At 55.3% G+C, this 14,175-nt stretch overlaps 1 protein-coding gene across 3 annotated transcripts in view; it reads left to right on the forward strand.

Annotated features, from left to right (window-relative positions):
- Nucleotides 1-14,175, forward strand: part of TRAPPC9 (trafficking protein particle complex subunit 9) — a 388,615-nt gene that overhangs the window by 288,816 nt on the left and 85,624 nt on the right. For all 3 annotated transcript variants that reach the window (XM_070802397.1, XM_070802396.1, XM_070802398.1), the window contains one exon: nucleotides 10,420-10,511. In XM_070802397.1, the coding sequence (XP_070658498.1) occupies nucleotides 10,420-10,511 (92 nt within the window). The remainder of the gene's footprint in view (nucleotides 1-10,419; nucleotides 10,512-14,175) is intronic.

Here is a 14,175-nt window from a genome sequence, read left to right on the forward strand (position 1 = left end):
GAGGACCTTCTTGTTCATCCATTCTCTCTGTGTGATAGTTTGCATCTTCCAGCCCCAAACTCCATCCCTCCCCCTGACCCACCCCGGGTGCTGCAGGTCCAGGCAGGCTTTCCCACATGGAGCCTGGAGCCTGCTAACTGGCCAAGAGCCAGCACGGCTCAAGGGTCCCCGCAGGCTGCCTGGGGCGTCATCGGGAGACCGCCCTCTGCAGGGACAGGGTGGCCTCATGCGGAGCAGGGGGTGGGGGGCAGTCGGCCATCGGGGCCGTGAGCACCAGGGGCTTCTCGGTGTTTTCAGCCCTGAAGCTCCCTGGTTCAGCGGTTCACGCGCTGGCCCTGGGCCCGGGCAAGTGAGCTAACGTTGAATACTGCTCTTTTAGATTTATGATCCCGCTCTCTCTTCTGAAACCCTGTGTATCATTTCCATTATTACCCGCGCTGTGCAAACGACCACGTGCGCGGCTCCCGTGTGTCGAGTTTCTTGGTGTGTGGTCCACGGGGCTGGGGAAGGGCCACTGGGCAGCGGGGCAGACGCCGACCAGCGGGCGCTGCCGCCCAGCTCGCCCGCCCCCTCCCCCGGGCCTCCGTGTAGCCTCTCTGCTCCCCTTTCCTCCTCATCTGGTGACGGTGGTGATGGCAGCCCAGGGCGGACATGTGCTCTGGGGCGCTGCTGGGATCAGTCCTAACCATTATATCCGTCCTTCTGATCCCCTGGGAAAGTGAAAGCGTTGGTTGCTCAGTCATGTCCAATTTCTCTGTGACCCTGTGGACTGTAGCCCACTAGCCTCCTCTGTCCATGGATTCTCCAGGCAAGAATATTCGAGTGGGTTGCCATTTCCTCCTCTAGGGGATCTTCTTCATCCAGGGCTTGAACCCGGGTCTCCCGTGTTGCAGCCAGACCTGATCCCTACCTGGTGCTGGACAGGATACTAGCATTTTTCTTACAACCTACAAGCTGGGTAGTACCTACCCCTTTTAAAAAAATAGATACTTATTCTGGAAGTTGAATAACTCTCCTGACATGTGTCCCGGAGCTGGATGGCCAGGATCCGAGACCTCACGTTCTTTCCTGTTGCCTGAGGTCAGCCTGGAGTGACGGCCCACCCTCGAGGCCCAGCCGTGCTTCCTGACCCTGGAAGGTGTCAGCACAGCTGAGCCCCCGCTTCCCGCTCTCCTCGGGGCCCGGCCCCAGGTGAGGCTCCTCCCAGACGGAGGGCGCTGGGCCGGGCCTCCCCAACGGCCGGCTCCTGGCGTCCCTGCCTTCATGTCTGCGGGGGTGCCTGAATGGGGTCAGGTCCCCCAGAATGTCTAGTTTGAGAGCTTTGGAAGCTGACTGTATCTTCCTTCACTCTCCATGTGGCATTCGGAGGAGGAGAGACAAGCGTCATGCAGGTGCAGGTGGGGGTCACCCTTTATGATTGGCCTCCCATGTCCGCTCTTCTCCGGGGCCCTCTCTGCCGCCTCTCCCATCAAGCTCCAGCTGGAACCGCCCCCCTCTGGGCCCCTGCAACCCTCAGTGCTCAACTCCTGTTTGGGATAGTGCTTCCAGAGCACAGGAAAGTTTCTCCTCCCAAGACTGTCTCCCAGGCCCGGCTGTGCTGTTCTTGAGGTCAGGTCCTGTCAGCAGCTGTCCCCTGATGACCTCCGCCTGCTGGGGTTTGTGCCAAGTGCTGGGACACTGCGGTGAGCAAGAACTCAGCCTGGAGTGGACTCTGCCTGATGGAGCCCGGGCGTGTGCTCCCTGCCCACCCCGGTGCCATGTGTAATCCTTAGCAATGAGGGATGGAAACCGTTTGGTGAATGGATGGTTTCTGTTTCATTGATGGAGCTGAACAGCCACCAGCTTGCTTGCATGACGCCGAGTGCCGTGAACGTAGGAAGGGAGTTTGCAGCCAGCGTGACTCGTCTAGCTGAAGCCTGGCTCCCTTTCCAGGGGCAGCGCTGCACAGACAGTCTGCAAAGGAGGCAGCTGCGGGAGGCGCTTGGGGCGAGCTCGGTGTCAGCACCCCTTCTCATTTTCCTGTTTTTGTTGCAAACCTCCCTTCGGAGAGCATTTCAGGGTTGGTGAGATGCCTACTGACCTAGCAGAATCCAAGCCCGGGTAGGTTTTCTGACAAGACCTGGGTGCCCGCTCCGCTGATCCCCACGAGGCTGGTGGCCTGGACCATCTGGGCTGGGTCTCTGCCAGGTGGGCTGATAAGCACGTGTCTTCCGTCTTCTGTCTAGAGGTTATTTGTAACCATCTGGCTGCTTGAGGGTGAGGCAGAGGCTCAAGGAGCCCAGTGGCAAACTGGGCTTTAGGTGCCTAAGAATCAGTAGCAGGCGAGGGGCTGGAATGCCTCTGTGGGATTCTCAGGGTACGTAGGCTTAAGTAATGGGAATCAGAGGTGTATGGAGCAGGGTCGTGCGCCCAGAGGGGCTGTCTTCTCGGGGCTGGCCCCAGGCCATGCCGCTGACGGTGGCCATGTTTGGTCACCCTCTATAAATCCCAGAAGTGGCTTTGGCATTTGTCATCAGTTTTTACTAGTCCGTCCTAAAGGAAATTAACCCTGAATATTCATTGCAAGGACTGATGTTGAAGCTCCAATACTTTGGCCATCTGATGTGAAGAGCCAACTCATTGGAAAAGACCCTGATGCTGGGAATGGTTGAAGACAGAAGGGGATGACAGAGGATGAGATGGTTGGATGGCATCACTGACTCAATGGACATGAATTTGAGCAAACTCCAGGAGATAGTGGAGGAGAGAGGATTCTGGTGTGTCGCAGTCCATGGGGTCGAAGAGTCAGACATGACGTAGCGACTGAACAACAACAGTCACACCCCTGTACGGCTCGAAGCACAACGTCTTCAGTGTAGTCGGTCATCACCAGGACAGGTGACCTGGCACACAGCCATCCTCAGCTTCTCAATTTCCAATACAGTGTTCCCACCAGTGAGGAAAACCTGTCAATACGTGAGCCCTCCTTACTTTAAAGACAGAGGCAGATGAGACTTGCCTGGTGGTCCAGCGGCTAAGACTCTGAATGCCCAAAGCAAGGGGCCCAGGTTCAATCCCTGGTCAGGGAACTAGATCCCACATGACGCAACTGAAGATCTCGCATGCTGCAGCTAAGACCCAGTGCAGCCAAATACATAAAGTATTTATGATAAATAAAGACGCAGGAAGGTTAAGCTGTTTGCGCTGATTTGCCTGAGATAGCCCCTCAGCCTCCCTGATTGACTCCTAGCTAACTCTCACAGACGCTTTTATCGGAGCTCTGTCTTCTCATCACCCAAGAGAAATTAGGTATTTTTAGATAAGACTCCTTTAAAACAGTGCACTAGGTTTTCCTATTAGTCACGTTAGGAGAGACAGTTTTATCTAAATGGATTCTAAAACAGGCAGCTCCTGTCCTCAGCGCAGCCGATTCCTTGATCATCTTCAGTCAAGTGTGGGCTTGCATCATGTCTCTGTCCTAAGGGAATCGGTGTTTATGGCTGTGGGTGATCACGGCTTCAGAGGCTTGATCCTTGTTGTGGGGACGCTGGGCCAGCCAGAGAAAAGCACCGCTCCTGACCCTCCTTTGAGGCTGTAAAGTCGCCCTGGCTGCTTAGCCTTCAGCGGACGGCAGGAGGGATGGGGCAGGGACACGTGTTTGATCCTTGACACCCCCCACTTCCAATCTGGATATGCACGCCTTGAAGTTACTTTGAAAGGAACCAGGGTTAGGCGCAGGGAGAGAGTGCACGGATGTGAGGTTTGGCCGGCTGGGAGAGTGGGGAAGGGCTCTGGCCCCGGAGTGCACAGAAGAGTTCCCCGAGTGTGCGTGAGCGGGCACACGAATCCACGTGCCCTGTGCTCACGTGATTGGTCACCTGTTGGGCTTGTGCACATTCTGTGTGCTTGTGGCATGACAATGATTGTGAGCATCTAATAGCATAAAATTACTTACGGAGCTTACGTAATAGCTAATACCTGTATGGCCCTTACTAGACGCCAGCACCGTTCTGAGCAATTTACATAGATTTACCCAATTTTTACAAAACCCCAGTGAAGCGGTCTTTATCCGCATTCCACAGATGAGAGAACCTTGGTCCTGTGAGGTGATCTACCTTGTGCCGGGTCACCTGGCTACTAAGTGGCGGAGCTGGGACTCGTGCCTGGCCGTCTGGCTCCAGAGTCTGCGCTCTCGCCAGCTCTGTGCTGAGAAGAAGAACAGAAGGCGCCTGGTCTCCGCCACGACGGCCTCCATCTTCCGGATGAAGCTGGAGAGACGAGCATCCCTCGGGCACGCTGCTGGCTGCAGGGCTCCCTCCTTTCTGCCAACCCTCTGCCCCGAGACTCCCCTTTCCTCGCCCAGCAGGACCGCGGCCCTGAATCACTTTCAGACTCTCCCCAGCAGTTCGTGGGCCATCCAGGGAGCTGAGCCCAGACACCACCAGCGCCCCTGCTGGGACAACACCCGGCATCAGCATTCTCAAAGTTCGCGATGCAAATTGGAAAACAAAGTCATGGGAAAGAGGCTCATTAATCACCTAGAGCAGTCTTTCCATTAGCGTAATCCCTAGTTATGACAATTTGCTAATTCATTGGAGCTGAAGTGTGGCGGCTAAGTCCCTGCACCTGTGGGTGTCTCTCCAGAGCAGGTTCGTGGGGCACAGGCAGCGTGTCTTCCTGGGAGGGGGTGAGGTGCAGGCCTGCTTTCCACGGGGCTCCCCACTCTGGGATCCTCATCTCAGAGCCAGTGTGGGGATGCCTACATCAGCTGTTCTTGAGGGCTGGTCTCCGTGGACCACGTGTGACAGCCAGGTGTTCAGAGTCCAGTGCTTCCCTCTCTTGGGAGAGACCCAGGCCTCCACCCGCTAGCTGCACCTTCCCCACGGGAGGAGCTGATGGAATGAACAGTTGTTTTTCTAAAGTGTCAGACTGGCTCGTGGTAAACTTCAGTCCCATACGCACAGGCAGGATCTCAAAAACTGCTCTGTGGTTTTGAGGCATCCTCTGCAGCCCATGCCCAAATGTTTCACGCTAATGGGCTGGCAGAAAATGAGAGGGAAGATATTTTATTAAGTTTCTGCACCTTCCTTGCCTCTGGATCTGTTTTTCCAAGATTTGACCGCAAATTTCCATTGTCCCCGGGCTTCTCTGGTGGCTCCAAGGTGAAGAATCCGCTTGCTAATGCAGGAGACGCAGGAGACACAAGTTCAGTCCCTGGATTGGGAGGATCCCCTAAAGAAGAAAGTGGCAACCCCTCCCCCACAGTATTCTTGTGTGGAAAACTACCATGGACAGAGGAGCCTGGTGGGCAGCAGTCCATGGGGTCGCAGAGAGTCAGACAGGACTTAGTGACAAAACACACACACATCCATGGTTCCCATGACACACAGAAGGTTAACCAAGACAACATGTGTGGAGACATTTGTAAGCAAAACAGTTCTGCACAGGTATAGACTAGGTGTAATTAACAATGATGCGTCACTAACAGTCCTAAGATATGATCCTTGTGTGATAGACGGGGTTTCTTAAAGTAGGGAAGACCTCACCTTGGTCAGTCTTCTCATCCCCAGCAGCTCCTGCAGCCCACATCATAGGTGTTAACGTGCTGGCATGGATCCAGGCCCGCCCACTGGCAGGAAGGCTCTTGGGGGCACTTGTACCCCCACGGGTGCAAGCACAGTGTCCATTCATAGCGGTCTGGCTGGGGTGATGGCTGGAGTGGAGATGGATTCTAGAGGATGTCCCAGATGACATGAAGTTCAAGCTTGAGATGGGTGGTGGTCACCAGGAGGCCAAGGCCGAAGAGGGTTCCAGGCTGGGGGGTGCGGGAGTCAGGGCCCCGAGGCAGCAAACAGCCTGTCTGTTGTCACCGGTCCCAGTGGTTTGGCTTGGCTGGTGCACACCGAGTCCTCCAGGTCTGCGGGGGAGAGATCAGCCTGGGAAAACTTGCGGAGAAGTTGTGTAGCCTCCATGGGAGCTGGGATTTTATCCCTAGGGTGCTTGAAGGGCTTCCGGCTAGGGGCAGTGTGGTTGCACTTGGTTTAGGAGGCTGGAATGACCACTCCCCCTGTCTCTGCCCTCTGGTTTGGCGTGGGATGTCCATGACGTCCCTGCTGCAGGATCGTACCCCCCGGTCCTGGAAGTGAGGCGGGAGGGCCTGTGAGGCCAGGGTGTACAGGTCCTGCTTCTCGGTTCTTGGCCAGGCTGCTGAAGGGTGTGGAGTTGAAGTGGAGAACCCGCCAGCGTTGGGGTTCCCGTTGGGCTACGGGCTGCCTGACCCCATCTACGCTCTGTGGGTTTACTGGGGAACCAGCGCGGGGGCCCCACTGTGAGCCTGGTGTGTGAGGGACGCGGGACAAGGCCTCTCAGAGCCAGGGAATCACCCTTCCCAAGTGATGGTGTCTTGGTTGTTCCTCGTTTTCTGGTTTTGAAGCATGTAAGCCTTTCTCTTCTAGCAGATTTTAGGCTTGAAGAAGGGACTGGGAGATGCTACCATCGGAGAGCTGGGCTGAGTCACTTCTGCCACCTCCATGCCATCTCTCTGTCCCCAAAGAGCCGTGTCCTCTGCCTCTCGCGAGTAGGGGAGGGCCGCGAGGTGCAGGCCGGCGTTCAGTGCGGAGCTCCCTAACCCGAGGGTGCAGCAGTGAGCGGTCATAAGCTGTGGCCCAGGGTCGTCGTCACTTAAAGCCGCTGCATCACTCCTGGAGAAGCTCTCATCCAGTTGACTTTTACAGCCTCCCAGCCCTGCGGCTCTGAATTAGGGACTTGGAGACGGGAAGCCTGGCCTTGGCCCCAGGCGCTCACCGCAGCCTTGTCCGGGAACAGTTGTGGCCATAAATACCCATGGCCCGGAGTGGCCGGTGCTACCTGGGGAGTTAGGCAGGGAGCCCAGCGCTGAGCAGTGGCCTGTGGGCTTCCTGCTGGTGCTCGAAGCTGGCCGCTTTGGGGCTGCCTGCTCATCAGCCTGGCAAGTTTGAGTACAGGGTAGCAGTGGAAGTTTAAACTGAGCCAGGGCCAGCCTGGGCCTCTTGGCTCCCCGCCTCTGAGACGTGAGTGAACTGAGGTGGCTCCAGGGAACTCAGCTGTGGCTGAGACAGGAAGCTGCAGGCTCAGAGGGCACTGTGAAGGGGCCATGTGGCTCCTTGGAAGAGCCAGAAGTAGCCTGTGGGAGGCCTCAGAGGCAGAATGAACGTGTGTTGGGTGAACTGAGCAGGGCGCTTGGGGTTTCTTATGTTCCGGGTGCACAGGGTTTGTTGATGGGTTTGTGCTCGTGGGTGTGGCTGGGAGACTTGGAAAGCCTGACTGGCACCAGCAGTGGCCTACAGTCCCCCTGCTGCAGGAGTAGATCGTGGGGACAAGAAAACATCCACTGACTTGGAATCTTAATTGCAGTCTCCCAAGTGACTGTTGCTGTTTTAGTCGCTAAGTTGTGTCCAACTCTTTTGTGACCCCATGCACCATAGCCTGCCAGGCTCTTTCATATGGAATTCTCCAGGCAAGAATACTGGAGTGGGTTGCCATGCTCTTCTCCAGGGGATCTTCCTGACCCAGGGATTGAACCTGCCTATCCTGTATTGCAGGCAGAGTCTTCACCAGGGAGCCAGAGGGGAAGCCCTTCCCAGGTGACTGCTGCTGCTAAGTCGCTTCAGTCGTGTCCAACTCTGTGCGACCCCATAGACGGCAGCCAACCAGGCTCCGCCGTCCCTGGGATTCCCCAGGCAAGAACGCTGGAGTGGGTTGCCCTTTCCTTCTCCAGTGCATGAAAGTGAAAAGTGAAAGTGAAGTCGCTCAGTCGTGTCGGACTCTTCGCGACCGCGGCTTAAAGGGAAGTCAGGCTCTTCAGCACCACGAACAGTGCCCTCTGTGTGGGAGGAAGGCGGCTGGCTGGCCACGCTCCTGCTGGGAGCAGACAGGGTCCTGGCCCTGTGCACTGGTGTCCTCATTTATCAAGTGGGAGTCACAGGTCCCTGCTTCCAGTTTACTGTGAGGAGTCTGTGCAGTGTTTATAGCAAAGTATCTGAAAGTGGGAGCCGTATCATGGACTCCAGGGTGGGATGGACTCAATCCTGCCACTTCCTAGCCGTGTTCTCTTTTCTCCTTATCCCCATGGGCCTGAGGTTTGTTTGTTTGTTTGTTTGCTTAAATCTCTGAGATGGAAATAATAGTCCCTGTCTTATACCCACCACATTCTCAGGTTTTAATTTGAAAATAGCAAGTATTTTTAAACTGAGAAGATCCATGCTAAACAGTTAGTGCTGGGCCTCCCTCATGGGACTCACTTTGGAAATGCTCTCTTTGCAGCAGTAGTAGTGATGGGAATTACCGTCCATCATCATCATTCTTTTCTGACCTCTTGCCCTGAACGCCAGAGTCTGGGTATTTAAGAAAGAGCAGCCACTGCCACATCCACCGTCCTCACTATAGCATTGTCATCCGGGCTGTGAGAGTGGCTGATTAGGGTCTCGGTAGCCAGGGTTGTGTTCTTGTGTCCAGGCTCAGACACAAGGCTGTTTTGGTGGCTTATGGGGCCGAAGGGGAGGGGGATGCCCATGCAGGTAATTGGCTTTATTAGCTCAGCTGTATAATTTTATGGCTCATGTCCGAGAACAAATTAATACAGAAATATGCTATTAGAATGGCTTCCAAAGCCCCAGTGCCACTTGGCAACTTTGTGATTACTCACTCGCTCACTCGCTTTTCTAACTGATCATTTCAGAGCTCTGCATCCAGGCTGTGCTCGTCAGGCACTATTTCTGTTCTTCAAGCGCCATGTGTGATCAGCCTCAAAAGCCTGCCATGATTTTTTTTTTTTAAACAAGAGGCAGTAAGCTGCCATATTCTGAAGTCTTAATTTCATATAAGTGAAAATAACCCCCAGAGAGTCAGGAAAGAAGACAGGAAAAAGCGAGCACACACACGTGGCCCCTGCACCACCTACCTGGGGTGCTGACTCATGCCAGCGTGCATTTAGTCCTCAGTGTTCATGGAGCAGCCACGGTGACTGGGGCACTGGTCCAGACACCACTAGGAGGGCTCTGCCCTTGCACAGCTGACAGGCCAGGGGTGGAGCCAGACAGCAGGAGACACACACATCTGGTGGGGTCGCTGAGGGTCTCTGGAGCAGAGGCAGCTCAGGGAAGCCCTCCTGGAGGAGGTGAGGTCTGAGAAGAGAGTTAAAGGATGAGTATAGTGAGGAGGCAGAAAAGGGCAGGGAGCAGCATTTCCAGGCAAAGAGCATAGAATGTGGAGACTGGAGTTCCAAGAAAGCACATGGTGTTTTGGAAGAAAGGAAACAGGGTCAAGGTAGCCAGAGAAGGGCCTGGGTGGAGGTGGCAGGCCTGGAGAGGTAGGCAGGGGCTCCTGCGTGCCCTGGGCTCGGACAGCTTGGCCCGAGCTCCTGTCTCAGACCCCCTGCCGTGTGTGGCTAGCTGGCCCTCTTGGGCCCTGGCAGGAGGGACCCCGGAACTCTGGTCTCCGTTCCCTCCGGGCCTTGGCGCCCCTTGCTGCCCGCCCCGGCCTGTTCTGCTCCGCCAGCCTGGCTCCATCCTGGCACGGCTGTCCTCCGGCTGGACAGGCGCAGTGGCCTGTTCCTGCGTTGTCGTCCTCCTTGGAGTGTGAGCCTCCCGAGTTTCAGGCTCATGTGCGGTCATTTCAGCGTGCTCAGTGCTTCTCACCACGCCTCGCTCGCTTTAGACACACTCGGTGTGTTCGTTGAGTGCCGTTAACTTGCTAAAGGAGGAAAGTAACAGGATTCTCCCCACTTTCCCGGTCACTAGAGAGTGTCAGAGCTATAGTCTTCCCTTTTGATTGGGGCTTAAATGCTGCAGCTTTCATTTATGTAGGAAAAGGGAAAGCAGTTTACAGCTGTGTTTCTGAGGACCACACGGGCTGTTTAATATTAGCACCTTGGAGACATCTATTTTCTGCACTTCTAAACCCAATTTCTTCATCCACTGATACTTGCTGAGAGGCAGTATGAGTTCCTCAATTATGAACTTGCCTGAGTGAGCACGTTCGTAAGAATATGTGTAATTACATCAAGATGTATAACGCGACAGACGTGGAAGCAGCATGAAACCGACACGTGTAGAGAAACACGTTGGGCTGTATTGAACAGTGAGCCACAGTTTGCACGCTCTTTAGGAAAAACAACCTTCCCTCTTCTTTATTTCCCCCAGCAAGAACGGCTGCTGGATTGAACCTATCTGGGTGGATTTCCCTTCTTCACACAACAGCTCAATTTATCAGATTTGGTGGTGGAGAGCGGGGGGAGAGGCCCTTGACACATCTACATACCTGTTTCCCACATATCTGAGCAACCCTTGAGAGGAGGAGGCCGTTCAACCACTGTGTAGGGTTTCCTGTCTGTCAAGAAACTTGTAGAACTTCTCCTCCGGGCCCTGGGCTTGGCGATCACAGAGTTTTCCTTAACGACGCTCACCCATCTCTGAAGCGCACGGGCGAGGCGAGTGTGGAGGGCCTCCTGAACCAGCTGGTCTTGGAGCACCTGCAGCTGGCTCCTCTGCTGTGGGGTGAGTACTGCCCATCACCTCTGGGTGTGCGCGCTCCTTCGTTCAGAACTCGCGGGCTCGCGTTTGGTGCTGCTGTGTGCCGAGGTCTTCAGGGAACTGGGCAGGGAGGTCTGTGTCTCTCCCGAGCTTGGTCTGCGGATGTCCGGTCAGCACAGCCTTATGGCCGGGCTGCTGCCCTCTGAGCTCAGGCGTGGTGACAATGCGGATCCCCTTGCTGCAGAACCCGCATCCTCCGTGGTGCACTTACGGTGTCTGCATGGATGTGACTTCTGCAGACACTTGTGCTCCTCGAGTGATGAGTGAAGACGTGGTGGGCAGGAGCGAGGGGGTGGTTCCTCCTGGCTCCTGGATGAGCTGAGTTTGTTTGGTAAACACCGTAACTTACCCCGGTACTTGGCCCGAGAGAGCGCTGGAAGGTGGCGCTTACAGCAAGGTGTTTGAACGCTTGTTGCCTGTCACACCTGCAACGTTCACCCCAGTCTGTGCCTTCCTAAATAGCAGTGGAAATTTTTGTTGAGAAACAAGCTCAAATGTAGAATTGTTGTTGAAATGAGAGTCTGTATTATTCTCTGGAAATGATCCCGACATGTAATCTGTGCTGGGTCAGATGCAGACAATCATGGATGTGCCTTCTTTCTCTGCTTTAACCCAGAAACTGTTGTGAGTCAGTAGCTGGTCTTTCCTCCAGTTAATTCATTAGTTTGACCTCCTGGTTTTGCACTCTAGAGACACAGGAGAATTACCCCAGGGGCTGGAGGAGAAAGACAGACCTCTCCCCCTGATGTTCCCTCACTGGTCTTCAGTTTGTGAGAACCCCTCGAGCTGCCCGGGACTGCCCACTCTCCTGGGCTCCCCACTCCCATGGGTGAAGGTTGTTGGGGGTCCGGTGAGCAGTGCCGACGTGGCAGCTGTGAGTGGACTGAGCCTGACACCCGGGGGCTCCTTCCTCGGAATCTGCCTGCCTCGCTGGTCCAGCCCAAGTGAGAGGAGGTGGATGGTTGTTTCTGCAGAACGTGTCTCAGTTTGCACCTCTCAGGGTGTTCCTCACTTTCCTAGCTCAGAAAACTTTGTCTCTCGGCGACCTGGGCTCAGACAGCAACTTCCACCGGATACGCTGGCCGAGGAGGGTCGGACACCCAGCCCTCCTGCCCCCGGGGCTGGGCAGGCCCCAGGAATCCAGCCCTAGGAAACAGTGACACAAAGTGTGTACCCATGCATCGAGTCAGTCAAAAGAAGGGAGTGCTCCAAGGCACCGGCCGATGGGGAGTGAGCCCCGTGGGGTCAGACTCCTTCCAAAGATGGGGTTGGGGGCACCCTGCTGGGTTTGCGCTGGTCTCCCTATAGGTGTTTTCCTTGTCGTGTGTCATGTGCACACCAGTGCCGGTATTAAGGATTGTATCCTGGAGGAGATGCATGAGTTGTTACACCACAGGACCAGGACTCAAAGGCGTTTCCTCCAGGAGGTCTCGTGGGCCCAGCACCTTCAGGCCCCCAGCAGCATTCAGTGCGGCCTGGGTCTTGTCTCCGAGGGTCCACACGCCCCAGAAACACCGCGTGATATCTCTCTGTTCCATGTCATGATTAATTTAACTGTCGCCACGTCTGGCAGTTTCCAGGGAACATCCGTCTGCATGCATTTTTCTCTGAGTTTCCTCAGCTTGCTCGTTTTGGAGTTATGAAGTCAAAAGACGTGGGATTTTTAAGGCTTTTGGGCCGTTTCGTGGAATGGACGTGTGACTCTTGACCGTTGATGGTGCCGTGGGCGTTGTGGGAGCCTGAGTTTTTGAGGTGACTTTCCCACCCCGTAGAGCGTAGTTCCAGGTCAGGGGCCGAGAGGTGAGACCGTGAGTTTTGTCTGCCCACCTCCTGCCCCGGGCTGGCCTCCCCGGCCCACCGTCTGTCTGCACTGGGGTGGGGGCTTCATCCCTGGCCCCAGTGCACACCACCTGCCCCGTCCCTGTCACCTGTGCTGTGGAGCCAACATCTCAGGGTCACTGGCTCCTTTCCGCATCACTCAGGCTGTCCTGGTTTTTCAGAGGCAAGGTTCCTTACCCTGGAATCTTGACCTTCCCATTCATTCGCTTCACAAAAGCAATATATTCTTGTTATAGAAAAGCAGGGCAAATCAGAAAAATTCAATGGAGAAAAATTATCTTTTTCCACTCTTGCGCCCTCAAAACCAGTCTCTATTTCGTCTCCTTTTTGTGCCTTTCTAAGTCTTTTTGCTGTCCCCCAGTTCACATTTTGTTCGCCGAGATGATCATACCGCTCTTGTACTCTGTGTCCTTTTTTTTTTTAATACTTGAGAAAACAAGTATTTCTCACGTTATGAGCACGTCTTACACTGGCCGTTCAGGTCCTCGTTATCCTTTCATCACGTTGATGCAGGCTGATTTACTGCTCGTCCTGGTGTCCGGGTGCCTCTGCTCTTTGGAGGTGTTTGCTGTTATGTAAGTTGCTCGCACCGGCTGCGCACAGAGCCTTTCTGTGTCTCGGGGCCACGGCCCCCGTGGGAAGGCCCTGACATGACTCCTGCCCTGCGGGCCGGTGCCAGAGACCACAGCGCCTGTGCCAGCACTGCCGCTCACCGGGCCGCTGATGGGGCCCACCGGGACTGATGTCATGTGGGGGTCCCGGAGGAGAGGAAGCCAGGTTATGGGCTGGCTCCAAGACTGTGTGCGTTCCTTCTGCAGAGCGTCTCAGGGCAAGGCGGGACAGAGGGCAGGGCGCAGCCCCGGCAGGGCTGGGGAGGGGCCTGGGGCAGGACCCTTATTCAGCTGCCTCCTGTCTCTGTTCGTCTGGGAGCAGAACCGCGGGCTGGGGGAGGCTACATTCCCACAAGGGTGGGAGCCTGGCAGAGCCTAGCAGGCCTCCTGATGGCCTGAGTCGAGGGCCGGTCCAGCTGTTTCCATGGATACCGAGCGGTGGTGACTAGCGGACCGAGCAGTTTCTCACACTGATTTGACCATCCCATGGCGCTGCCCCGTCTCCCTCCCCAGCTGACAGCACTGTTCTCGTCCCGGCCTCTCAGATGCACAGCGCCTGGTCTGCGCCGGTGAGCCCTGGTCAGGTGTCGGCTACACCGTGGACAGCATGCTTTCAGTGCACATCCTCCAGATAATCGCGGAGCAGACCCCCGCCCCACTGCTGAGCTGTGATGTGCAGGAAGCTCTTGTGGGCACGAGGGCAATGCCCGTCTGGGAGACAGTGGCCAGGTGGTGCCTTGTGTGGGGTCACCCACTGCTGTGCCCCAGAGAACCACATACCCTCATATTGGGGAACAAGACGCTGTGCCTAAACTCTCTATGCAGTTTGTCTGACCCGTGCAAGTCTTCAGGTCGTAATTACCATCCCCCTGTTACAAATTGGGTGCTAGTTTTAGCAGGTCTTGTAAGGTCTTCATAGAACCGTTCAGCTTCAGCTTCTTGCACATTACTGCTTGGGTCTTAGACTTGGATTACCATGATGTTGAATGGTTTGCCTTGGAAATGAACAGAGATCATTCTTTCGTTTTTGAGATTGCACCCAAGTACTGCATTTTGGACTCTTTTGTTGACTATCAGGGCTATTCCATTTCTTCTAAGGGATTCTTGCCCACAGTAGTAGGTATAATGGTTATCTGAGTTAAATTCTCTTCTTCTCAGAGCTATTTGTAAGGCCTCCT

This window comes from Bos indicus, chromosome 14, assembly GCF_029378745.1.
Source record: "Bos indicus isolate NIAB-ARS_2022 breed Sahiwal x Tharparkar chromosome 14, NIAB-ARS_B.indTharparkar_mat_pri_1.0, whole genome shotgun sequence".
Classification (NCBI taxonomy): domain Eukaryota; kingdom Metazoa; phylum Chordata; class Mammalia; order Artiodactyla; family Bovidae; genus Bos; species Bos indicus.